The 26,243-nt window shown below is 43.1% G+C and overlaps 2 protein-coding genes across 9 annotated transcripts in view; one reads left to right on the forward strand and one right to left on the reverse strand.

Moving 5' to 3' along the window:
• Positions 1–4,862: 4,862 nt before the first annotated feature.
• CHRAC1 (chromatin accessibility complex subunit 1) lies at positions 4,863–7,717 on the reverse strand. Its single transcript, XM_015856387.3, has 3 exons — positions 7,572–7,717; positions 7,277–7,403; positions 4,863–5,911 (listed from the first exon to the last, which is right to left on the reverse strand). Exons 1-3 carry the CDS (start codon positions 7,704–7,706, stop codon positions 5,766–5,768), a joined length of 408 nt encoding a protein of 135 aa, XP_015711873.2. The 5' UTR covers positions 7,707–7,717; the 3' UTR covers positions 4,863–5,765.
• Positions 7,718–9,610: 1,893 nt separating this feature from the next.
• TRAPPC9 (trafficking protein particle complex subunit 9) overlaps positions 9,611–26,243 on the forward strand; it is a 411,991-nt gene continuing 395,358 nt past the window's right edge. For 2 of the 8 annotated variants that reach the window (XM_032442915.2, XM_085539282.1), the window contains exons 1-7: positions 9,661–9,686; positions 10,699–11,299; positions 17,680–17,825; positions 18,857–18,985; positions 21,514–21,540; positions 22,651–22,772; positions 24,263–24,388. In XM_032442915.2, coding sequence (XP_032298806.2) covers positions 10,716–11,299; positions 17,680–17,825; positions 18,857–18,985; positions 21,514–21,540; positions 22,651–22,772; positions 24,263–24,388 — 1,134 coding nt within the window. In that variant the 5' untranslated portion in view covers positions 9,661–9,686; positions 10,699–10,715. Of the gene's footprint in view, positions 10,456–10,698; positions 11,300–17,679; positions 17,826–18,856; positions 18,986–21,513; positions 21,541–22,650; positions 22,773–24,262; positions 24,389–26,243 lie in introns of all 8 variants that reach the window. The other 6 variants (XM_085539279.1, XM_085539277.1, XM_085539280.1 and 3 more) reach the window with 6 other exon arrangements.

The following is a 26,243-nucleotide window of genomic DNA, read 5'->3' on the forward strand; positions in this document are numbered from 1 at the left end:
TGTTGTTGTATGGAGGGAAGGGTGAGATAATGTATGAATTCGCTCATGGTGGAAGATGGATTTGAGGAGTAATTACTGGTAGACCGTCTGGGAAAGCAACACGTTGTTGTCTTTTGGCCGCGTTTCTGTGCAGCAAAGTGGTTAAACTGAGGATGGGAGGATGAGACGGAGATCAGGATGCATTAAATGCATTTTCCTTTAATTGGGTACTTTGCAGACTTAATGAACATCTGCTAAGGTTCAAATCCTTTCTTCTAATATTTTTAATTTCTTTTTATTAAAAAAAAAAAAAGGCAAAAGAACCAATGATTAACTCAGAAATGTTGTATTGTATTGCATTCCCTGGAAACAAATATGTTTTAATAGCCATTTTACTATTTTTTTTGAAAGCAAAAGGTGTTAAGGGCCTCATTTCAAGTGGTACAAAGCGTGTGTTGACTGCGTTGCACCCGCATTAAAGTCGTGTGCTTGCGGCGTGTCATTGCTGTGGTGCTGGCTGGGTAAGACTGGCACTTCTCATACAAAAAAACAGGTGTAGGCATACCCTCACCTGGCTTTAAAATGCATCAGTGGCGTTGTAGGGCTTGTTGCAGAGCTGAGGTTGCTCTGTGCTACTCAGAACTGCTGATGCTCTGTGTGGGTGCAGGGAGTCAAAATGTATGGATCTTGATGATGTAGCGGAGTTTGCATGATGCTGTGCGGTGATGCCACTTTAAGCCTTAAAACAAAGATAAATCTGTCAGATTTTCTCAGAGTATGCAAAAAATACTGTTTAATGAGAGTAGGATGTTCCTGTAAAGCTAAACTAGTAAAAAAAAGACATTGTGTTCTCTGAGCTGGAAAGGGAAACCTGTAGATCTCTATACTGTGACCGACCTCTGTAGGCAGTGGCTGTCACTGTGGCCCCGTAGAAGCTGATGAGGTGCTCTGGCAGCCTGCCCCAATTCTCAGTTCCCAGCTTTATGTGTTGGATGTGTTGTGCCCCCTCACCCTGCTATAGGAGATGTCTGCCTGGAGGAGGATGATGACTTAGCGCTTACTTGGTGTTGGCAGAACTCTTCTCCAGCTGTGTGCTTGCTTCATAGTGCCATCGCTCCCCTTCCTGCACCCGACGTCTGATCCTTAAACCATTTGAACCGGGGGCAAACCGAGCAGCGGGGACCCAGCTTTCTTTATCCGTTTGGATCTACCTCATGTAAACAGTTGGGTGCTATTTACTCAAATAGTCTCAGATGAGATTGGCAAACAGCGACCAAACCATGTGTGATGGCCGCCCTGGGCAGAGGCCATCCTCCACAACCCAACCCTTTGGGTTTCTTCTTTGCAGATGACAGTGTTGTATTTGAGTCGTGTCCTTCGTGCCTTTGTGTTTGGGGTTTTTTTGTTTGTTTGTTTCCCAGTGCATAACAATCAAAGGTCGTGTCCTTGATTAAGAACAGCCAATGAATTTTAACCACAGAGTTTCAATTTAAGAAAGCAGCCAAGTGGTTTCAGCAGATGTTATTTGTTGGAGCATCAGATCCAGGCATACAGTAACAGCAGAACTGGGCCAAGAGAAATAGCCAACAGAGAATCCCTACCCTATAGAGCTGTACCTCTGTGCATCCATCCATCCGTATGCATATATGTGTGTGTGCATAAGATGGAAGGGTATGCGGGTAAAGGAATAAAACATCATCGACTTTTCCACAGTTTTCTATGGAACAGTTTACAACTCTGTGTAAGTTTTTCTACTATGGGAACCTTTTTTTTTTTAACATTTAAAAACAAACAAAAATAAATAAAAATAATTCCTTTTTGGAAAACTTAAGTAGTGATATATACTATCTTGAAGTTGGGGAAAAAAAAAATCAACCAGCTTTTTACCAATACCTAATTGGGGGGTGGGGGGGAATTTCTTCTGTACAACTGTATTTAGTTGGAATAGTAAAGGAAAATGATGTATAGGATTGTACAAGTGCTGACATTCCGTGGTGGCAGGACTTCCAAGCGTTTCCTAAGGCTTTCTGCTGCAGAGAGACTCGAACAAAAAGGAAAATGCCTCTGTTAAATGTTTTTTTATAAAACTGCTCCATCAGGTCTATACTTAAGCTATATTTTCTACAGCCTAATCATCCTTTAATATGCTGCATATAAATTATCAGCATGGTTGCACTTTCTCAGTAATAATGTATGCCCTACAATTGGCTCGCGGTAAGGACGTTAGTTTTTTAACAGAACAGATAGTACTTTGGGCAGAAGGTAATATTTATATAGGTACCTCAAGAAAAAAATAAAAAATAAAAAAGAGCCTGAATATGCTGCATTTTGTTCCTTTAACATTTTTCATGTAGCATTTGTTTGCTTTTGTTTTTGTAGTAGACGACCAGCTACCTGTTTGCTTTGGGGGACCCCAGTAGCGTTTTCTGTTCCGCTCGTAGGATGTCGCGTCCTGCCTTGGTTGCATGCAGAAGCTCGGGACGGGGTTAGCCCTGCATTGCGTATGCAACGGGGAGGGGGGACCACGAGGACATTGCTTTAGGCTTCAGGAAAAGGATACCACGTTCCTAAAACAGACAATAGATGTTCTGAGTGGCGAGTTTGTTGTGCCGCTGTCTGGACTCTTTAGAATGCAGGGAGGAGGCAGCTGATGAAAGAGGGAAGCCCAGCAGGCCGAGCTTACCCTGTTGGTCCATGTTCTGAGGTGGCTTTGTGGAGAGCTGCTCCCTGCGCTGTGCCCCGCGCACTAGGGCCACATCTGGTGTGGGTGCATCTTCTGCTGCTTTGTTTCCAAGTCAGTGAAAACCTAAAAACATGCGGAGATGGGGAACTTTTGTTGAGAGCTGTTGGAGGAAGCTTCAGAGTCTGCGAAGTTGAGCATTTATTGTCGTGTTCTTAAGCTTAGGTGGGTCCTTTTCCAAGTTTGTTTTACAGCTTGCAAGGTAAAATAGTTTGCACTACTTTTGCAATAAACTCATGAAAAACCTAACAGTTTCTGTTTTGGTTTCTTACTGTATATATACAACTAATACTAAAGATTTAGCATAGTGTTTCTCACCTCAAAACATTAAGACTCGTAACAAGCTCAGAATGCTGTAATTCCTGACAAAATAATGATGTGAATGATATTTTATAAAGTTATTTTGTATGGTGTCGATTTTGTTTTGCCTCATAGTATGTCAATAAAATAAATTTTTCTCATCTTTACAACATTGTTTGATGTCTTTTTTTTATTGAACTTAATCCAGAGCCATCGATAGCTTCCATCTGTAGCTCAGAAGCGGTTCCAAGTGTGTGCCACGAGAGTCTCCTTGTCCCATTGCTCTCCTCTGCATGAAACCCTTTGGATGTGTTTCAGATGTTTCCTTCGGCACTGCTCTGCTTGTGTTGGTGTCCAGAAGCGTTCATTATGGACTGCTGTTAACTCAGTGCCTCGTGAGTTGTCCTGAAGTCCTGCTGTCCATTCTATTCCAACCTTATACCTACCTATGTCTTAAACGAAGTATGTTCTTTGTGTTTACATTGAATTATCAAGTCGGGGATAGCAGAAGTCTGCTGAGTTCCAACGGAGCCCAGCCCTGCAAGCCGGACTCATTTTATTGAATAGTAGGAAATGCTCACAGCTGTCCCTCCCGTTTCAGGCAGAACTCTCTGTTTCCCTTAGTTTTGAAATGCTGCTTTGAAGTGGATGGAAGCTTGCCCTACATCAAGCGAGGCTCATAGGGGATGGCAACAGGCTTGGGCAGATGTGAGGCTGCAGTTGGTTGTGGCAGCTGTGAAGTCCCCATTGAGGCCTGTGGTTCCGTTAATCCAGAAAAGCATTCAAGTTCTTGTGGCCTTGCTAATTGCCAGAGCTCGTTCATCAGCCCACAAGGAACTTCTAAGAGGGATGAAATGCAGTGATTTATCTTGGTAACCACAGTCCTTCTGGCACTTCTGCAAGCTGAGGAAGATGGGAGTTTCATTGCCTTTGAGCAGCTTGGGTGTGCTGGGGAGGGTCTTGCACGCTCTTATTGCAGGAAGGAAAACAAATAAGGGTATAATAGCGCTCGTTCTGGAGAGCTTCCATCCCCTGGCTGTGTTCTGCTGTCTAAAATATCTGAACGCTTCAAAGAGTTCGTGATACCCTGAGAAGTGCTGCCAGATTCCTGCCTTGCAGTTGCCTTCCCTGTCAGGCAGAAATATTCAGCGGCAAACGTTCAAAACCAATTCCTGGAAAAAACAAGAAGAAAAGCAAAGCGTCTCCTAATGGAAGCCTGCTTAGGGCTTGCTGACTGTGCTGAGCCTCCTCTCCAGGCTCACAATGGCAGCTTTGGGCAAGTGACTGATATCATCCCTTAGAACCCCTGCATGGCACCATGACTGACATATGAGAGAGGCACAATGGATAACTGGGTGAGCACTGGGTGTGCTCCACAATTAGGCTGATCTTCTGTGACTCTTCAACATAACCAGTGGTGGACAGTGGTTTTTGAGCCCTCCCGTTTTGCCCTGCTGCCCCATACCCTGTTGATGCTACAGACTTACCATACAACTTTCTTCTAGGGTGAAAGAGGCTTCTTTTGTTCCCCCAGAGCTGGCAAGTATTAGACACACCAAGTGCTGAGAAGAACAGTATCCATCACTTACACACCTTACTGTGGGCACCCAAACACACAGCGCTCAACTCTCAGTTTCCCCACAGCTCTCTATGCACTTTTAATAATTAAACCCCCCCAAACCTCAACCCCTTCAACAACAGCACAGTTCTGTGTACCCACATGGGAATCTCTCGAGGGGTAAAACATCCCACAGCACTCGCTGCAGCGCTCCTGACACAGTGCAGTTTTGTTCTATGGTAAACTGAAGCCGGAGAAAAACTGTAGGAGGTTTCTGCACTTGTGTCACTTTTTCCTAAAAATATTTATTGTAAAAAGTCGCATATAAAGTTGTACACAGGACAGTTCTTTTTATAGTAAAAAAACAAACAAACAAAATCCAGCCATGCAGCTCTGTCACTCGGAGGTGAAGGGCTGCTCGCTCTCAACAATCCACATTTAACAGACTTCACTCAGCGTATTTTATCAGAGCACCACGGGCACACAGAGCTGATTACAGAGGAAGGATCTTGTACACACTGATGCTGTTATCCACATCTGCTTATCACTGAGGCCACTGAAACACATTCGCTGTTGGAATGGTTCTCGTCCTCTACTCAGCTTCTGTGCGGATGTGCCGGTTTAGGCTGCATTACAGCAAGAGCTTTATTATTATTATTCTTTTTTTTAAAGCTAAATCAAAATCAAAACAGAACACTCATTCAAATCGGGCTTGGTCCACTGCTAATGCCCTGCCACTGTTCCGGAATACAGGGGAATGGTTGGATCGCTTCCTGGCTCCCCAAGCAGAAGAGGACCAGGGGGAGCAGATCCTGTGTAAAACCCCTCCCCTCACCTGAGAAACACAAGATGGGAAAGAGCTCCCTTTAAAGAGTGAAAGAGCTTTTGGACTGAGAGCTGCCTGTAAGGAATTGTACGTTTGGAAAACGATTGTCTGAAGAAGTCATTCTCATTCATCTGAGCAAGTTCTGCTGTCAGCTTTACATTAGTGCTTCTCTTGCCACCACGTTTCTGAGGGAAGAATTCCATTCTTCAGGAAGTACGCAGTTCAGTTTTTAAACTTCTTAAAGCAAAAGCAGATGGCTCAGTGTATAAATATATCCAGCATCTGGATTCTCAGTCACAAAAATAACATCCTTTATGCAACAAAAAAAATGGATCAATTATGAAGCAGCTTCCCATTTAGCCTTAAGATCCAACAGCTTCATCCACAGCTTCATCATCATCCTCTTCATCATCATCCTCTTCATCACAGTTCCCCAACTCTCCACCTCGCTTCTCTTTTTCGAGCATTTTTAGGTATTTGCTAGCTAGGATTTTCTTTGGCAAGATATCTGGAAGGGAGAATGGCTTCTTTTAGTCAGTGTAAGTACTTACATTGCCTATTTCATAGTGTTGCATTCATACAGGGTCACAGAGTCACAGAGGTTAGAAGGGACTGAGCAGCACTAAACAAAACCAAACCAACTAACACATTTCAGTTAATAACCAGTTAATTTAGCCTGGCGTACGGATGTATCACAAGTGGAAGTGGACGTAATTCCTTTTTTAACTATAAGCAATGTTATTTGTTTGATGTTAAATGGGATGCTCAATTACTCAACAGCCTTTGAGAGATTCAATAGGACAGCTGCCTTACTTGTGTCCTAGACAAACCTGATTACTGTGTTCAGGTAAGATGCTCATTCAGGGCAGTAACGATGGCCCTGAGACAAGGGCCATCAAATATCTCATTCTCAGACTCTATCCTATGTCCATGCCCTTTCAGAGTGAAACATTACCAATAAATTCCAACAAGAGAAAGGTCTGCATGCACATGCGCGTACAGAAGTAAATATGTGCATTAAAAAAGAGAGAGGAACCATAGGATGCATCATTTTTAGCAAACAGGATTTGCAGAATTAAATGCTTTTTGAGCCACGTAATTTGTCACATCTTTTTTGGGTCTTGTTTTACCATCTGAAAGCTTTTAAATGCTGTCGGCATGTTAAAAATGCTTATGGCAATACACTGAGCACTAATTAGCCTGGTATAATTTTGCAACACCGGAGAAATCCCTGTCCACAAATAGGTGTTTTCAGTAATGTATCTTAAGTGTTTGATTTGAATCACAGAATAGCTTGGGTTGGAAGAGACCTTAAAAGCCCATCTAGTTCCAACTATATATGGTCTGGGCTGCCACCCACCAGACCAGGCTGCCCAGGGTCTCACCCAACCTGGCCTTGAACCCCTCCATGGAGAGGGAATCTCCAGCTTCTCTAGGCAGCCTGTTGCTGTGCCTCACCACCCTCTCAGTAAAAAATAAGAAAAGTAATAATAAAATAAAAATTAATAAACATCCAATTTAAATCTCCCCTCTTGTAGTTTTAAGCCCCGCCCCCCCCCCCTTGTTCTATCACTGAGACCATGTAAAAAGTCAGACTTCCTCCTGCTTGTAAGCTCCATTCAAGTGCTGCAATGAGGTCCCTCTGGAGCCTTCTCTTCCCTAAGCTAAAGAACCTTTCCTCATAAGAGAGGTGCTCCAGCCCTTTGATCATCTTTGTGGCCCTCCTGCAGACCCGCTCCAACAACTCCACATCTTTTTGCACACATAATAAGGGCACCTAGCAGAGGTGAGTGCAGAAGCAGGAGTGGAAGAGTGGCTAAAGTGCAGCAGACCTTCAAAACTACACACAGGATTACCACTGCTCTACAGATACCTGCAAGAAACTGAAAGGTTTCGCACTCCTCTGCGGTGTGAGACAGGTCGCTGTAGGTGAGGGCGTTATTCTCCTTGCCTCTGCCGTGTTTATAGGAGTACGACGCCAAATACTGAACGAAAAGCTCCTAAAACGGAAAGCAAATAACAGTGACTCGGGTATACAAACGGCAGTTTAACTCCCAATCAAAGCCATAAAAAATTAAAGTGCAGGTATATACAGGGCGCTGGATGCTGTGGCGCTGAGGGAAAAGGCGCAACCCGGCCGAGAGGGGAGGGAAAGCGGGAGACGCTACCGTGGCTTTAGCGGTGAGGAAAAGCGCGTCCTGGTTGATGCTGGAAACCTCCGGCGAGCTCTTCATGATGACTCGGATCCGCGATAGCGGCAGTGACACCAGCCGGTTCTCCCCGCCGCTCAACCTGGCCGCCATTTTACCCCCCCGGCGCGGCCCCGGCCTTTCACCCCTCATCGTAGCGAGAAATGGGCGGCAGCAGCTCGGCCCCCTGGGAGCTGTAGTCCGTGACCGACAGAGGGAACCCGAGCTCCGTTGGAGGGAGGAGGAGGAGGGACTACAGCTCCCGTGAAGCCGAGCGCTGACCGGGCGGCGGGAGGACTACGAGCCCCGCGGAGCGCCGCGCTCGGCCGTTGCCGGCTCTGGTGCTATGGGCGGGATGGCGGCTCCTCACAGCCCCTCAGAGCGGGTCTCACAGAATCACAGAATGCCCCGGGTTGGAAGGGACCTCAAGGATCATGTAGTTCCAACCCCCCTGCCCAGTAGGGCCACCAAACATACACCTTTACTAGATCAGGTTGCCCAGGGCCCCGTCCAACCTGGTCTTGAACACCTCCAAGGACGGGGCATCCACAACCTCCTTGGGCAGCCTGTTCCAGGGTCTAACCACTCTCCTAGTGAAGAACTTCCCCCTAACATCCAACCTAAATCTTCCCTCTTTTAACTTAAAACCATTTCCCCATGTCCTGCTATTGTCAGCCCTTTCGAAGAGTTTACTCCCCTCCTGGGAGTCAGTTCCCTTCAGGTATTGAAAGGCTGCAATGAGGTCACCCCGCAACCAAGGGTCTCGTACTGCTTGAGCGCCTGGAACTCGTTTATAATGGCAAATAGGCGCTTCCTAAATATAATCCAAGTAGAGGCCAGCGGCTACAGAGTCATGAGCGTAATCACAGGTCGCTAAACGCCTCATTAAGCTGCTGCAGCCCAATAGCAGGGAGTGCTGTTTGGTATCCTGGCGCTTGTAGGCGTGCTGGGTGTGGAGAGCATAAGTAAACTATGAAGTAATGATGGTGGTGGTGACTTTATGAATGCATTCCACATATATGTAGCACCTACGCTCTGTGTTGAGCTGCAGGTGGATGGGGAATGGCTGTGGGTATGGTCAGCAATGTCTTGCACAGCCCGTGGATTGGATGGGTGCACAAGTTGCTGGGTAAAATGTGGCACCTTCAACAGTTGTCAGCAACTTAATACAGCGATAGCACAGCAATATATATTTGTTCATTGGCTTTGGGTCCAGCATCACCGTATCTGGAGACAACTTTTACAGTTAAGTAACAGCAATCAAAACCTCTTGGACTGCGTGATTCACTTCAGAGTACAACACTGGTGAAATCACTATAGATTATTTCCAAAGTGAAGTGTTATGTACAATGATGCTGTGTACGTATCGATCAGGCTCAGTTTGTTTGATCCTTGTAGTCTTGTGACACCTTGTGGAAACAGTTGACATTACTATGACAGCAAGATACATATTTAAGCATCTTCTCAGTTTCTCCACCACTTGGAATGAATTCAATCAGGAGATTGGGTAGCTTAATGGCAATGTCAAAGCTCTACACTGTTGTGTTTACAGAGCCACAATCTGATTATCTCCTAGAGACAATAAAACATCAACTACTCCAATTTACAGCTGGAATAATAGAATATTTGGCCATGTTGGAACACACCCAACTCGCCTCCCTGTGTAGCTTCACATTCTGCCTGGCATCCCCAGAACTGCTCAATCTGAAATTCATCTGAAGGCAACTCTGAAGGCCTCGTTGCCCTTCTCTGGACCTGCCCCAGCACCTCCATCTCCTTTCTGTACTGCGGTGCCCACATCTTATCGTGAGCTCTGAGGCATCTCCCTATTAATTATCACCTCAAAGCTCGTAATTTTTCAATCTCTGTAAAGTTGGCGGGGACTGCCCCACTCCCACTAATTACCCATCAATAAATGAGTCCGCAGTCTTTTTTTGCACTGCCTGTATAATAGTAAACGCAGTAATTTAGACCCTCTCCTAATCGAACACCACCACATGAGGGGAACGCAGCCACCACAGCGCTGCCGCCCCGCGCATGCTCCGCCCCGCGGGCGCCCATTGCCGTCAGTTCCGGCTCCTGTCCCGGCTGTGAGTGCGTCCCTCCGCTCCCCATCCTGAGGCCGTTGTGCTTCTCTCCCCTTCCCAACCCCTGGGACATCCCTCCTTCACCTCACGCTGCCCCTCAGCCCCTTTTCTTTACGGGGTGCGGGGTGGGAAGCGGCGGGTCGCCCAGCAAAACGCTTTCTTTCTGTTGACTGAATGGGTTTTAGCCTCTTTCCTTGTTGGTGTGGTGCCAGCTGAAAGCTGTGCTGCTCGTTCCTGGTGGTGGGTGCAGCTCTGGAGCCGGCAGGTCCCTGTGGTTGAGGTGTATGGAGTAGTGCAGGGCTCGGGCACAGCCACAGAAATGCAGATTTAGGTAGCTCAAGGGGAGAGGAATCCCAGATATTGAAATTTATGGTCCTTCTGCTGATCTTTGAGGAAATAACCACTTTATTCTCAGTAATAAGTACTTTGGACCGGGCCCTGGGCAACCTGATCTAGTAAAGGTGTATATTTGGTGGCCCTGCCAGGCAGGGGGGTTGGAACTACATGATCCTTGAGGTCCCTTCCAACCCGGGTCATTCTGTGATTCTGTGATTTTCCTTGTCCTTAGGCTGTGTGAAGTGTGGCTGTTGGGTAGCCCACATCCCGCTGCACACAGGGCTGTGTTCCTCCTCAGGAAGCTGATTGCAGGGAAGTCTGTACTAAGGAGTTAAGCGTTTCCTCGTGGCCCCATTAGCAGAGTGCTGTCCCATGTGCTGCATTGGCTTTCACCTTGCACCTGTGTGAAATGATCTGGCTGCAGAAAAGCAAATGCACAGGTGTTTCTTTTTTTTTAAAGCAGCATATAATATACAGTGTTTGGGATTAGGCTGGATGGAGCTCTGAGCACCCTGATGGAGCTGTAGATGTCTGTGTTCATTGCAGGGGAGTTGGATGAGGTGACCTTTAAGGGTCCCCATCCATTTCAGATAATTCTATGATCTTTATGATAAAGTCCAGCCTTTATTCAGCGACTGTGTGTGCTTCTGAGTGTTAAATAATACACGTTTATCTCTTACTAGCCTGCAGTTGGTGCAAAATGAGTGTTCCTGACTACATGCAGTGCGCTGAGGATCATCAGACCCTCCTGGTGGTGGTCCAGCCCATCGGCATCGTACCAGAAGAGAGTTTCTTTAGGATCTACAAGCGGATTTCAGCCGTCAGCCAAGTCAACGTGCGCGACTCTCAGCGTGTGCTGTACATCCGCTACAGGCACCATTATCCCCCGGAGAACAACGAATGGGGGGATTTTCAGACGCACCGCAAGGTCGTGGGGCTGATAACTATAACAGACTGTTCTTCTGCCAAGGACTGGCCTCAGACATTTGAAAAGTTCCATCTTCAGAAGGAAATGTACGGCTCTTCGCTGTATGATTCCCGGCTGTTTGTCTTTGGCCTTCAAGGAGAGATCGCGGAGCAGCCCCGCACAGACGTGGCGTTTTACCCCAGTTATGATGAGTGTGAAACTGTGGAGAAGAGAATAGAGGATTTCATCGAATCCCTCTTCATTGTGTTGGAGTGCAAGCGGCTTGACAGAGCCACCGATAAGTCTGGAGACAAGATCCCGCTGCTCTGTGTTCCTTTTGAGAAGAAGGATTTTGTAGGGCTGGACACAGACAGTAGGTAAGCAGCTAGAACAAAACAAAATGCACTTTGCTGCAGTAAATGTTGTGCTCATATCTTCTTGTATGAATCTGCTGCCGTTCAAGAGATTTTAATTCTTGTGGTCTGACTTCATGTGATGCTTGCAGTTTGTCGATGCATTTAAATAACTTATGAGGCTAACGAAGTAGTCAGAAGATGTCACAGGAGATGCTGGGCAGATTCTGTTGTAATGAGAGTTTTTGAGGGAGGATTTAAAGGGTTTGTAGATACACTGTGTAATTAACAACATTCAGTTTACATACATTAATTTTATATCTTTTTATCTGTGTTCCTTAAGTTCAACATCTTTCCCCATCCTTCATTTTTATTATGTGATAGTTTTGATCCATCATATTATCTCACAGTTGTCAGAAGAACATCGGTTTTGCCTGTGTTATAATGTTTTTTTTCCTCCTCCCATCACATCTTCCCTTAATCACATGCTCACTCAACTTTCAGATCTATGCATTACATAGTTCTGGTGTTAGGGATTAATATTTGTGGCCTTTTGCCTGTAGGTAGATGTGAAGTTTGTTTGGCTCCACTACCTGAAGTCACATCCAGAGGTTGGAATCAACCATCTTTCTTCCTTTGATCTCAAGGAAGAGAGAGGAGTGCAAGTCCTATCAAGATACATAGCATGCATGAAAATAATACCTTTCACATCCACGCTGAAGGTCCAGCAGCACCCTTCTATTCAGCTCCAGGGCCTCTGGAGCAAGTTGACAGAGCTGAACTTGCTCTAACTCATTAGCCCATGTTGTCCCCTACACTAGCTACTCTCTGGTTGTTCTGATTAGTTAGAATCACAGAAGGGTTTGGGTTGGAAGGGACCTTGAAGATCATCTTGTTAAACCCTCCTGCTGTAGGCAGGGACACCTCCCTCTAGACCAGGTTGCTCACAGCCCCATCCAGCGTGGCCTTGAATGCTCCCAGGATGGGCACATTCACTACTTCTCTGAGCAACCTGTTCCAGTGTCTCACCTTCACAGTAAAGAATTTCCTCCTAATATACGACACCCAGCTTTTATTGGTAGTGTTAATTGTTGTTACTGTTTGTTGTACTCTCTGTGGGCAGCAAAATTTTGTGAACGAGGTGACTCCTTTTAGGATCTTGGCTTTCATTAGGATGTGTTTTGAATGAATGTGCCAACTTAATCACCAAGATTCCGTGTTCCAGTTTGCCAGAAGTCTTTGCTGGAGTCTCAGTTATGTTGTTTGATTATGTCTTTGAAATAGTTTTTCATTAAGGCTCAATCAATGGATCACAGAATCAGAGAATGACCCGGGTTGGAAGGGACCTCAAGGATCATGTAGTTCCAACCCCCCTGCCTGGCAGGGCCACCAAACATACACATTTATTAGATCAGGTTGCCCAGGGCCCCGTCCAACCTGGTCTTGAACACCTCCAAGGACGGGGCATCCACAACCTCCCTGGGCAGCCTGTTCCAGGACCTAACCACTCTCCTAGTGATATACTTTAATTAAGTGCTTGATGTACTTCACTGTTTTGAGAAAATAAATATCCTAAACTTTTCCTTTGGTTTTAGAGAGTATATTTTAGCTTTTGTTTTACTGTGGAGTTGCTACATTTGTTATAAGAGCTGAAAAAAGAGTTGTCCTTCACTGAGAGAAGTAGATATGCGTTGTGTACATGAGCTTCTCTGTGCAGGCACCTTTCACACAGCACAGTGTCTTCTGGCTTCTGTAAATGGAAATTCAGGTCTATGAAGTGGGTTGAACTATGGTCAGTTTGCGGAACCAAATTAAAGCCGAACTCTTTAGATGTGTAATGCTAGGATATTTATTATTTCATTTATTGGCCTGAAATGTTGTAACACATTCTGTTTAGCAGCAACAGGTTCCCTGATTAAGGGGGATGTATTGCAGTAAGTGGAAATACAGAGACGCAGGGTTAGAGAGGACCTTCTTCAGTCCAGTTTGTGTCTTTGCAAGATGCTCCATTGTGTAAGTCTGTTCAGTGAGGAATGATGCTTGCTTCAGTGCATGGGCTGTGTGTGAAAATAATAGACAAGCAAATGAAGCAGCTTCTCTTGAGAAGGCAGTTATGTATATTGAGAGAAAATATTTTAAGAAATTACATATGAATACATGAAGATCACATGAAGACTATTTAAAACTACCCAATCTCTTAAAATAGGCTTTTCTTCTGTGATTTACTGTGAAATATTGAGGTTAATATTTATGGTCAAAACTCAATAGATAGGTTCGATATTCAGTTGGTAAGATTAACATTAATACCAAAAATTAATATTTACCATGCAATTTCATAACCAATGTAACACAATCAGTGTCTTTTAGATGCAGTTTGTACATCAAGAGCATGTTTTTAACATCAGTTTCTGTTCTGGTATCTTTTTTAATGCTGGTAAGGGATCCCTTTAATACAACTGAGTGGTGAGAAGGTAGGGCTCTGTTACTGGGTGTGCGCTTCTCTATACTGCGTAGATGGGATTTTACTGACTCGTCAGACCGTGTGATATCTCAGGATGTGTTTGTGGCTGTTTATTTCTGTTCTGTCTTTCTAATTTTTCTTTTGTTCCTTTCTTTTCCTCCTCCTCTCATACTGCCCTGTGAGTTTGTTGTTGGGTCTAAAAAGGTAGGCTGTGACCGCGTATGTTTCCAAATAGTTAGCTTTCCTCCATACACTGCCTCTCCACTCTGCCTTCATCGCATAGTTTAGTGTCGCTTTTTCTCTTTGTTTTTCAGTACACACACAAACAGTCGCTGCCTGGAACCTTACGACTGTCGTTGACCCTTTTTGGCACATTTGGCAATTGTATTTGGTAGCTGATTTTTTGTTGTAGGACACACATAGTGCGCTTAGGCGGCTGCAAGCCAACGGAATCTGCTTTGTCTTTTAAACTCCAAAGCCATGAAGCTGTTGCTGCCTGTGTTTGGTTTCCAAATTCAGACCTTCTGGCAGTCGATGAAATGCTGCTGTGTTTGAAGTGGGATTAATGTTATGATCGGTGATGTCTGTAGTTGTGCATGCTAATCGGAATCGGCGGAATTGGATGGAAGTTTTCGTTGAAGCATTCTGCATGAGTTTTGCAAATTCATTTTGCATGTTTCTTGTTTTTTAAACTGAGCCATTCTGAAATATTGAGGATTCAGGAAGTGCTTCAAAGTCACTGTGGGATGGTTTGTAGTGAAAATAAATTCTGTCTTGAAATGTAACATCATTAGTCCAGTTTTTGTATAAAAACGATCCCGGCATCTTAGAATGGGGATGAAGGGGGAAAACATACATCCTACATAGCAAATGCATTAGAACTGGAAATGAGTAGTGCTGTCTGGCTCTCAGGCCAGGTTCACTGTCCTCTACTTTCAGGCAGTAGTTGTGGTTACTGCTGCTGATGGTCAGTGTCATTTTGAAGAGTGAAGTGTATGTTAAGTACCAGACTTAACAAGTACAAGCAAAGTACTTCTGACAATAAGACTGAAAATTCCTTTTGTGCTCAGCTGTATTTATGGGCTCTGGAGGTGGGCTTGGATTGCTGATATTTTCCATGTGTGGTCCTGTCTCACAGGGCATGACTTTCATTGAGGATAGTTCAGGAAAGGCTTTTTATGGTGTCATTGTGTGAGATACAGGAGTGGCTTTGCTAAGTCTGCCTTAAATGATCTTCTGGACAAAGGAGAAATGCCTTTTGTCACTGGGGTATGAGAAGGACCTGATGGACAGAAAGTAGCCATTATGTGTGTGAACATCCTGTCATCAGACAGATCTAAGCTGCAAAGAGCCAAAATATTTAACCAATGTCTTAGACCAAATGAAACTAGAGAGAGAAGATATCTGTATGCTGCTTTCAGCTTTTTGGCCTGATCCTTCAGGTAAAGCTGTGAAGCAGAGCCAGCTGAATGTTACAATGATTATTCATTTTGGAATTCCATGCTGAGATAAACGTGCCTGTATACTTTTTTTTTTTTTCCCATTACATTTGTAGCCCGTATGGATTGAAGAAACTCTATATTGCTTCATCATGCCTTTAATCACAGAATCATAGAATGAACTGGGTTGAAAAGGACCACAGTCGTCATTGAGTTTAAACCCCTCTGTGTGCAGGGTCACCAACCACCAGACCAGGCTGCCCAGAGCCACATCCAGCCTGGCCTTGAATGACTCCAGGGATGAGTCATTCTCATCCTTCTTGGGCAACCTGTTCCAGTGCATCACCACCCTCTGAGTGAAAAACTTCCTCCTGATATCTAACCTGAACCTCCCCCGTCTCAGTTTAAAACCATTCCCCCTTGTCCTATCACTATCCACTCTCATACACAGCCATTCCCCCTCTTGTTTACATGCTCCCTTTAAATACTGGAAGGCCACAATGGGGTCTCCCTGGAGCCTTCTCTTCTCCAAGCTAAACAATCCCAGTTCCCTCAACCATTCCTCATAGGAGAGGTGCTCCAGCCTTCTGATCATCTTAATCACCTGATGTTGTAGACATGAGGTTTTTTCTGAAGCAAGCATTCCAAATACAAAATGAATTGAGTTTTTCTGTCTGTGAAGGGTGGGTTTAACTTTATCGAAGTCTACCCATTTTATCTTTTTTGGACACACTTGCACTAACTGAAAAACAGTGGGAATTCCTTGTGTGACTTTGTGAGAGCACAGTTTCCATATCCTTACATGAATAGTTAGAGGTAAATTTCTTCATCATCAAGAATCACAGAATCACAGAATTGTAGGGGTTGGAAGGGACCTCTAGAGATCATCGAGTCCAACCCCCCTGCCAAAGCAGGCTCCCTACACCATGTCACGCAGGTAGGCGTCCAGGCGGGTCTTAAATATCTCCAGAGAAGGAGACTCCACCACCTCCCTGGGCAGCCTGTTCCAGTGCTCCGTCACCCTCACTGTAAAGAAGTTCTTCCGCACATTCGTGCGGAACTTCCTATGCTGTACTTTCATCCCATTACCCCTAGTCCTATCCCCACGCACTACTGAAAAGAGACCAGCCTCACCACTATGGCTTCCACACCTCAGGTATCTATAAACCTGGATCAAGTCCCCTCTCAGCCTTCTTTTGGTCCTTTATATCTTTGGAAGCCCATGATATCTAGGTTGTTCAGAGAGACTCCTGTCTTATGACAAAGAACAACATCCACAGCAGTTCCTTCAATTAAAACTTCATTCTCAGGAAGCTTCCTTGTGTTTCAGTCTACTGTCTAAACGTAAAAAGACTTCTTTTCCTTGATGTGAATTTTGGAACGTGAAATTATATGTCATGCGTAGGCATATATTTGTATATTCATATACTTGGAAGGCATTATTAGATCGTAAAGATGCTGTTGGAGAGATATAGTGTGAGGTAGAGCAGGGGTATTCCTGCTAGAGAATATGGCTGCTGAAGGGGAGATGTGAAGGGTTGCTGATAAGACTCAAGAAAGAGTAGCATTGCTCTGAATGATGACTGAGCTCTCCTGAATCACAGAATGGCTTGGGTTGGAAAGCACCTCAAGGATCACAAAGCTCCAACCCCCCAGTCACAGGCAGGGCCACCAACCCCCACATCTAATACTAGACCAGGCTGCCCAGGGCCCCATCCAACCTGGCCTTGAACACCTCCAGGGACGGGGCATGAGTGTCTTAAATCATGAGATGCTTTGCAAGTTTAGTATGTCCCACATCACATCTGTTATATTTCTTTGGCTGCAACTTACTATATAAGAATAATAAAGTAGTGAGGTTTGTGTCTTGTGTCTTTATTGCATTGATCTGTGTCCCGATTGCCTCTCTAGTTCTACAAAGCATAAACAAATTTTCAGTAAGGCTGCATTGGTGTTTTGCTTGGGAAAGGAAGGAAATTGTATTGCTGATGGTGGGTCAGATTTTATTTGAACAAATGAAAAAGGAGTAGCAGGTGAAACGCTGTGTGTCCTTGCCTGAAGTAGCAGTGGTTGTACTGAGCCTGTTAAATGTGGAATAGGATGCAAATGGAAAGGAACTGAAGACTTATATTGCTAATTGTGGCTTTAATGTGTTCTTTGTTCATGAGGCATAACATTTCTAAAAAGCTGCTGTTTCTTTAATGTAGGTGAGGCTGTTCAGGTGCACTGAAGGGTGGTCTTTATACCCAACTATATTTATATAAGTGCTATATAGCCAGAATATGCAATGCATTTTTCTTTTCAGTATCTCCTCCAAATGCTGTTTTTTTTTTTACTTTTGCATATTGTGTTGCTTAGAATTTACACTGGATGCTTGCTCAGAGAAGCAGAGTACAGTAATGTTAATCTATTATTAAAGAGGAAAGAAAATTGACTTGAGGTGTTCATTATTTCAGATAGTTGTTTCTTGGAAATAACTTCATATTGCATCCTTCATTTTGCAGACATTATAAGAAACGCTGCCAAGGCCGGATGCGGAAGCACGTTGGTGACCTGTGTTTACAGGCTGGGATGTTACAAGATTCCTTGGTGCATTATCACATGGCCGTGGAACTTCTGCGCTCCGTAAATGACTTCCTGTGGCTCGGAGGTGAGTTTAATTGATTAAGTAACTTCTTTGGAAAATGTTTCCTTTTTTTTCAGTGAAGCATACAGATGATTGCAAAATTTTTCCTGCAGGTACCTATGGTCAACTGTTATTAAATTTCTTTTGCCTTTACATCTGCAAAAACCACAAGTGTTTAACTTAACGCTTTCCTTCTATTTTTACCTTTACTGTTGCAGCCTTTCAGTACCTGAAGGAAGCCTATAAACAGAAGGGGAGTCAACTCTTTGAAAGGGTTGATAACAGCAAGACAAGGAGAAATGGTTTTAAGTTGAAGGAGGGAAGATTTAGGTTGGATAGCAGGGGGATGTTCTCTATAGAGAGAGTGGTGAGGTGCTGGCATGGGATGCCCAGAGAGGTTGTGGATGCCTTGTCCCTGTAGGTGTTTAAGGCCATGTTAGACCTGAGGAAATGGCCGCATGTTGTACCAAGGGAGTTTTAGATTAGACATAAGGAAAAACTTTTTCTCTCAGAGAGTGGTCAGGCACTGGAATGGCTGCCCAGGGAGGTGGTGAAGTTGCAATCACTGGCAGTGTTCAAGATGCGTCAGGATGACGAGCTATGAGATGTGGTTTAGTAGCTTGTGGTAGCAGTGGTAATGGGAGGACAGCTGGACTGGACGATCTTGTAGGTTCTTTCCAACCCTGTGATTCTATGACAGTGGTTTCACAATGAGATTGGCCAGCTGCCTGCATCCTCAGGAGCATCCTAATGGGTTTTGTGGATTTGTGTCTAATTGGGTTAAGTACTTTGGATGCCTTTCTTCCTCTACTGTGGATAGCACTTATTCCTACAGATTATACTAGTAGGCATGGGGACTCGAGGAGCCTGAGGATAAATGTTATCTGTGCGATCAGAGATAAAAAGGACGTTGACTATCTCAGCCTTTTCCACTGCCTACATCTCCAACTGAAGCATACCTCATATTCATGTAAATAGATGCTTCTACGTGATACTTCACTTCTTGAGAGTATCTTTACTAATCTGCTGGGTTATTTTGTGTTTTTTCCTTTCAGCTGCTCTTGAGGGGTTATGTTCAGCATCAGTCATCTATCATTACCCTGGTGGGACTGGAGGTAAAGTCGGATCTCGTAGGGCACAAGGAGGCTCTCTTTCTGCTGAGGCAGGCAACAGGCACAGACCAGGTAAGCAAGGAATCTGACTTTTATTCCAAGCAGTGGGACTCAGAGCCCCATTCCAGTTGTTTGTACTCAGACCTCCACACACACGGATACACATTCCCCTTATCACAGATCATGGAATCACAGAATGGCCCGAGTTGGAATGGACCTCAAGGGTCATGAAGCTCCAACCCCCCTGCCTGGCAGGGCCACCAGATTTCCATGTTTACTAGATCAGGTTGCCCAGGACCCCACCCAACCTGGCCTTACCTTTCTATATTTGTTCCTCCTTAATCTGCCTTCATTCCTCCTTGTCCCTGCTGGTGGTTAATCTCCTGTGTATCCCATGAGAAGTATTCCACAATCCCAGGGTGCTCTTCCCGTGCATTCTATAAACCATAGGACGGTAGACAGTTACATCCCTCAGTCTGTTAAGGTGATTTAATGAGCAGCCTGTGAAACCCATCAAGAGAGTAAACGCTCCTGGACATCTCTGTCCACTCTGATTAAATTTTACTGAAGGCAAAGTGAAATATGGTAATAAATTGCATTGTTTCTACATGCTTGGTCAGAGAGAGGATGGTGAGACAGGGCTTTGGTCTCACCCAGCAGAGCTGTTTGTATATTTGTTACATATTTGTATGTGTTTACAGTCCTCCACGGTACTGAAACAGACTCTGGGTTTAATTGCAGGTCTAAATACCCATGTGTGCTGTGCAGTCAGAATGAATTCCTTTAAACAGCTCCACCCATCTTTATTAATCTATGATCTGTAGTTCATACTGTATGTACTGACACCAGGTGATGAGCTGGAGAATAAAAATCTGTTAGGATAAAACTTCACAGTTATTAATCTCCATCTTTCATCGACTCTTTAACAGTATGTGTTGCAATCTGTTCATTTCTAATGGGTCCTCCTTGTTACTCAAGAAGGTAACAAATCAGATGTGAGATTCTGAACTCTGTTTAGTCATACAGCATCTGTTCTTACGTCTTTTCCCTTTACAGCTCTCTGTAAATTTCTTTACAATACCTGAAAATCTCTGAGCTACGCCCTTGTTTATAATCTAAGTTGTTAGAGGGATCAGACTGGATGCAAAAAGGGATTTCCAAAATTTAGGCAAATCAAAATGTGATGTGGATTCAACTTATGCCCACTTCTAAGGAATATAGATAGATGTGTTAGTTATTGCTTTCCGATGTGCCTGGAACTGCACCTCTTCTTGTGCCTGTACATCAGCCTTGCCATCATGGGGTTTCTTGGGACAATCTTGTGCCCAGACGTGGTCAAGAGAAGTGTTTTTGTTGTGAATCTCACAGGACTTCAACAATTTGGCATTTTTCCATTAAAAACACCAACTTTTGGCCTGGCTGCTCAAACAAACCATTGTGTTTAACTGCTTTAAAGCATGTCAAAAACATCTCTGGAGAGAGAAGCATTAATATTGTCGTTCCTTCTATAATATAAACTAAACCCTCAGGAGGGTGACGTTAGTGGTTTTTATTTTCCCCGACTAAGGCAAATTGAAATACTTTTAATACATACTTGGGAGGTTTTGTAGACATCAGAATATTGTCTACTTGGGGTTGATTCACCCTTTGGCTTTTTTTTAAGCTCTTTTGATAGGAACAGTTTGTTCAGAAGAGAATGAAGAGCTTACCAGATGTTTTGCTATGTTTTGTTAGCAGTACTATGCTCTAAACACCTGACCTCCCTGCTCCTCCAAGCAGAATTAGGAAACATGAGTGGAGTTTTGGAGTATCCTGTTGATCTGGCTTTAAATCTCTACTTCGTTAGTTTGGAGATTAAGTAAATGAATTGAAGGGAGGTCCCGCCTTTCTCATAATGCATTGTTTTAGGATGCTTAACCCTCAATTGTTGGCTTTTAATTAGAAAATTCAATGGTGTGAAATTCATGACAGTCATAGAATCATTGAATGGCCTGGGTTGAAAAGGACCACAGTGATCGTCCAGTTTCAACTCCCCTGCTATGTGCAGGGTCACCAGCCACCAGACCAGGCTGCCCAGAGCCACATCCAGCCTGGCCTTGAATGCCTCCAAGGAGGGGGCATCCACAACGTGTTCCTGTGTGCCACCACCCTCTGTGATGGTAATCAGAAGGGATGTGTTGGATACAGCTCTTCAAAAATTCTTGTAGAGTACTGTGTGGATTTAATGGAGATTTAAGCACTGTAGGACCTGAAATCAGAATAGAAGTGGACTGTGACAAAAACTTGCCATCTAAAGCAAGACATGAGAAAAGGAAGTTGGCTTTAAAGTGTACAGTGAAAATGATTCAGTTTTTCTTGACCTGTTTGTAGCTCATTGCAAGTTGATGGTACTTCTTCATTTGCTTTTTTTTAACAAAAAGAGATTTACCATGTGGTGACCACTTGATACATAATTGGTAGTCCATCAAAATAGCAGTGATGATTTTAATGGGCTCTATGATTTCATTCAAGCCTGCTGATCGTTGTGAAACACTGTAAGAGCTTATTTTGTTGGCTATATTTGAAGGCTGAAAAAGAATCATTTTTGTTCCTCCTTTTAGGGGCACAAGAAGTTCTCATTGATCCAGGTACATTATTTTCATGCATGTTTCCAACTTATTTTCTTGTGATTACTTGTATTTGTTTTGCGTTTGTGTAATTACTGCCACTTGCCAAAGCCAGTACAGATTCCTGATGCTTCAGGTTTTAGCTATAAATCTTGAATCATCGTGAACAAAGATTTTGCTGTTAGCTTCTGTAAAACACCTGAAAGTGTTCATCTGCAGATGCCTGTGGTATAATCATTCCAATCTTGACAGGCATAGGAGAAAGTACATTAGTGTTTGAGCGTATGAAGTAACATGTATCTGAATATACAGACTGAGTGGAAGGTACCTTCATGGTACTTTTCTCTGTCTGTTAAGAGCTGGGTTCAGCTCTGAGACAGGAACATTTCTTAGCAGTTATCCACCTGGAGAAGTCAATTCCTGCATAAATCGAGGCATATAATGCTGGATATTAAGTCCCATGTAAAGAGATACAGAGTATTTCTAAACCTTTGATGTGTGTTTCCAATATTATTAACTCTGCAATAAAATTGAGTTATAGAAATAAAATTTTCATGTACTTCATAATACCCAGATTTCCTTGGCCTCTATTTCAAATTCTCATCCCCTGTAAATATAAAGACTCTCTCCATCTCCGTCCTTCTTTCCTGTATAAGAAGAGCAAATTCGTACTATTTTGCTTGAGCCCCAGGAAATAGTTTTTATTAATGTGGAAGGCTCATATTTGGTGACCTTTAGTTACGCTGTAACACTTGGTTTTCTGAGACTGGACATAGGGAAGGATTTGTTTTAAATGATTGGAGGAGATTTAGATCATTAAGTTAGAAAAAAACTTTTATTGGTAAATATTCGAGTAACTATAAAAGATTGAGGGTTTTGTCCCTTGTTTTGTTTTTGTTATGTCCTGTTTTACTGATTTATGATTGATTTTAATTTAATTTTATTTTTGCACTTTCATGTGGTGTAGGAAAACAGTGAAGCAGAGCCAGTATTTGCTGGGTAGGGCAGGTTCTTTGTGTATGATCTGCTTAAACCTGCAGCATAGCCCAGGTTTTTTTTTTTTCTATTTTCTGATATATTTAATACTCAGACAAAGCCCTTCTGCTCATTTCTTACCCTATTCTGTTCTAGGTGCATTGACTTCAAATGGCATAAATGCAGATACCAGTGCTGAGATTGGACGCGCCAAGAATTGCCTTAGTCCTGAAGACATCATCGATAAATATAAGGAAGCCATTTCTTACTATGGCAAGGTATTCCTGCTCAGCTTTGAAATGTCACTGAAATTCTTGTAAATAAGTGCTGTGCTTGTAGGTTCATCTACTAGAGTACATGAATTATAATTTTTAAAACACGATAATGGAATAAATGGGAATAATTTGTGCTGCTGCTCTGAGTGCAGTTGGGATATCTGTAGCCATTGATCAAAGGTGGTACCTGAAACAGCTATTTACAATGCCTGCTTATACCTGGAGCTTTTGGATTGTCTTAAATTTTTAAAGCACTCTTAAGAAGAAGTACCACATGTGTTGAAGGTTTATTAATCACTAGTTGTATTTGCAGCCTTTATTACACACATCAGCAAATTGATGCTTTCATGCACTGTTTGAGCTGGATGCTTATTTGCTGTGGCTGCTGGAGGGATCTCTGCAGGAATTCAGGGAATTTCTGAACAGGTTGCTAAGTCTGGATATGGTTTTATAAGAGGGTTCAGGGAAGGTGGCTTTTAGTGCAGGGGGAGAAGTGGGGTCATTGGAGAAAATGCAAAGGACAAACAGAAATGAGGATTTACAGAAATTAAGTCACCTTCATCTCTACAGGAACTTTCTTTTCAGGATTTGTGCAGGTGTTCAGAGTGTAAGATAGTAAAATAGCTTCATTTTTGCTTTGATAATGTGGAGGAAAAATAATTTCTTGCTGTGACAAGAGTGGCTTAAAATCCTTGTCAAAACTAAAGCCAAATTTTATCGTGTTACCGTGCAGTTATTTATCCTTTAATCCCTTTTTCCTTTCCAATTATTCTTTGATATTTAAAAGTATCTTTCAGTGAAGCTGTGTGAACAGGAAATGTCATTTCCACGCTCGTACTGAAGGGAAATTATCTGAATGAAACAATATGATTTGTGTCTGTGAGTTAATTTGTGCTTAGAAGTTCTACTGCCAGTAGGACAGTAATTCTCAAGCATACGTTAGGCTTTTCATGTTATCAAGAAGGCAAGTTGCTCATCTAGAGAGGATGTGATTTCTTTACAAGGATAACTTGATCGGGGTATACATATTTTCATTATAATAATACCCATAATGATCTTAAATAATAACTTTGCCTCTCTACAACTTCACTTGCAAATAACAAATAAGCTCTCAGCTTATGTAATTATTGTATCATGCAGGTAGAAATTATCACTTTGTTACAAACCTGCACCTTAATTCCCCATGTTTCTGAGGTTATCCAAAATGATACCAATATTCCCAACTTTTGTGCTTATCTGAACTCTAAGACGTGAAACGCTGCAGCATCTCAAAATAATAAGTGTGAGTGAAGAGGCTGAAAAGGGTTGTTTTGCACAGTAACGTTTTTAGGTGACACCTTAATCTTCACTTGGTCATGTGTTGATAATTTAATGGTATAGTCGCTAGCATTAGGGAATGGCTGGCTTTTGTAAGATGTGACAGCTGATCAATGTGTTGAGAAGTACTTATCAAATCTAGCAGGTACCACACTCTAAGCTTTTCTCTCTTCAAGTACAAGAATGCAGGTGTTATTGAACTGGAAGCCTGTGTGAAGGCAGTGAGAGTCCTTGCAATACAGAAAAAGAGCATGGAAGCCTCGGAGTTCCTTCAGAATGCAGTTTATATCAATCTTCGCCAGGTAAGTGCAGAAAGTCCTGTTAAGTTTCTGTTCCTTCTTAAGATTACCCTCAAATGTGAAACTCATTCACTTTTAGGAGACTCTAGTTTATTTTCTGTATCACAGATGGTGAAAACCATCTACTGCTTGCTTCTCACTTGGACCTGACTTCCTATGGCTTTCACATCTGTGAGTCTGCTTTATGAAGGTGTTCAGAACTCATTAAATAATACGAGGACTTGGAGATTAGAGAATCTGCTGATGATTCTCTTTTTATGAAGACAAAATGTTCCATTGTTATTCCATTGAGTTGTTGTGCTAGGGAAAAACAGCTGCCTCGGACAGCTCTCCTGTGATGGGTTTTTATTTCTTCAGTCTACCTTGTTCAGTGAATCAGAAAGTCAGGAATGGTCTGCTGCAGAGTCAGTTCAGAGTATGATCAGTATCACTATTCAAGTGCATTTCTGTTATGCAGTCCCAGGTTTGGGAATGCCAAATTAGAACGGAAATTAGAGGAAAAAAAATATTTGGAACTGTGAGACCAGGAGGCAACGTGTGAGGGAGAAAAGTGCATGTAGACCTTTTAGTTTCAGGGATGAGTTGAACATTGTCATGTGTAAACACCAGCAGTGTTTGGGTGGTTCCTGGACTTTGTAAGTACTTGCTTTAGAGGACTAGTCCAGCTTTTTAATGCTTGATAATATTCAATAATAGGTTTTCATAGTGAAAGATGAACAGTGTGCTCATGCAGCTACAGGTTTGGCTCTGTGCACAGTTCCTGAAGAGATTATCCTGATCCTCTCTAGTTAGAGCTGAGTTCTGCTGGTCTTGTTCACATACAGCTAAGCAGGTGTCTGTACCGTCACAAAACAGGATGGTATCAGTGTCTCATGCCACTGTCACTGCTTAACAAAAATGGCTGTGCTTGAAACAATGTATTATAAGTTGTTGGGTGTCTCACTGCTTTTTCCTTTTTCTCTCATTCTGGCTTAGTGAGAATAGCAGTTAAAGTCTTCAGCATTGAGCTAAAGCCCAGATCAGGATGGCAAATTAATGAGAGAAGCAGAATAATTGATGTAATTTGAAGATAATACTTCTGGTTAAATTCTGATTGCATCTTTTAGATTCTCACCAGCAAGTAATCTCTTTTGATTGTTAAACCTAAAAATGCTCTCACTTTTTCTAACCCAAGGAGCGGAGAATTTCATTAGTTGATAAACTCTTATATAAATCATGGCTTTTGTCACAGAGTGCCTAAACTGATGTAATTTTTTCAGTGCTGAGGATCTTCTTAAATATGTAGTCCCTTTTCCTGGTGGCCAGTAGCCTTTAACATAGGCTGCCAGTATTTTTGTAAAGCCACTGTGCCGTTATGTTTCCCTGGTCACTCTTGCACTGTCATTCTCTTGGCCTTCAAGCTCAGGTGTTGCTGCAGTGCTGTGTTTATTATGGAAGTAATTACTTTCATTGAGAGAATCCCTTGTTCTCCTCCCCCATCCCATTATGCTGTAAATTTAAGAGCAAAAAAAAAAAAAAAGTAAAATTTAGTGTGTGTCAAAGTCTATAAGGCATTCAAATAGCTGCTAGGTTACACAGAAGCACAAAGTTTGGCAACCAGTCAGGATGAAGCACCTGTCCTGATGAAAGCTCGCCCCAAACAGCTCCATTGTCACAAACAGAAACAACCGAGTTTGAGTAGGTCCTTGGGAAAAGCAAGTAGAGAGGAAACATGGTGGGAAGGCATCCTTGGTTCTGCCACCTGCTGCATTGGAGACAACAAATAAATGTGGGTAGTCTGGAAACCTCACTGCTTCTCTTACCAGCCAGCTGCTCTGTTTCTTTCTTCTTTATTTTTTCCGTGAAGTTACTTCGATGT

This window comes from Coturnix japonica, chromosome 2, assembly GCF_054131305.1.
Source record: "Coturnix japonica strain WE chromosome 2, WE-NBRP24, whole genome shotgun sequence".
Classification (NCBI taxonomy): domain Eukaryota; kingdom Metazoa; phylum Chordata; class Aves; order Galliformes; family Phasianidae; genus Coturnix; species Coturnix japonica.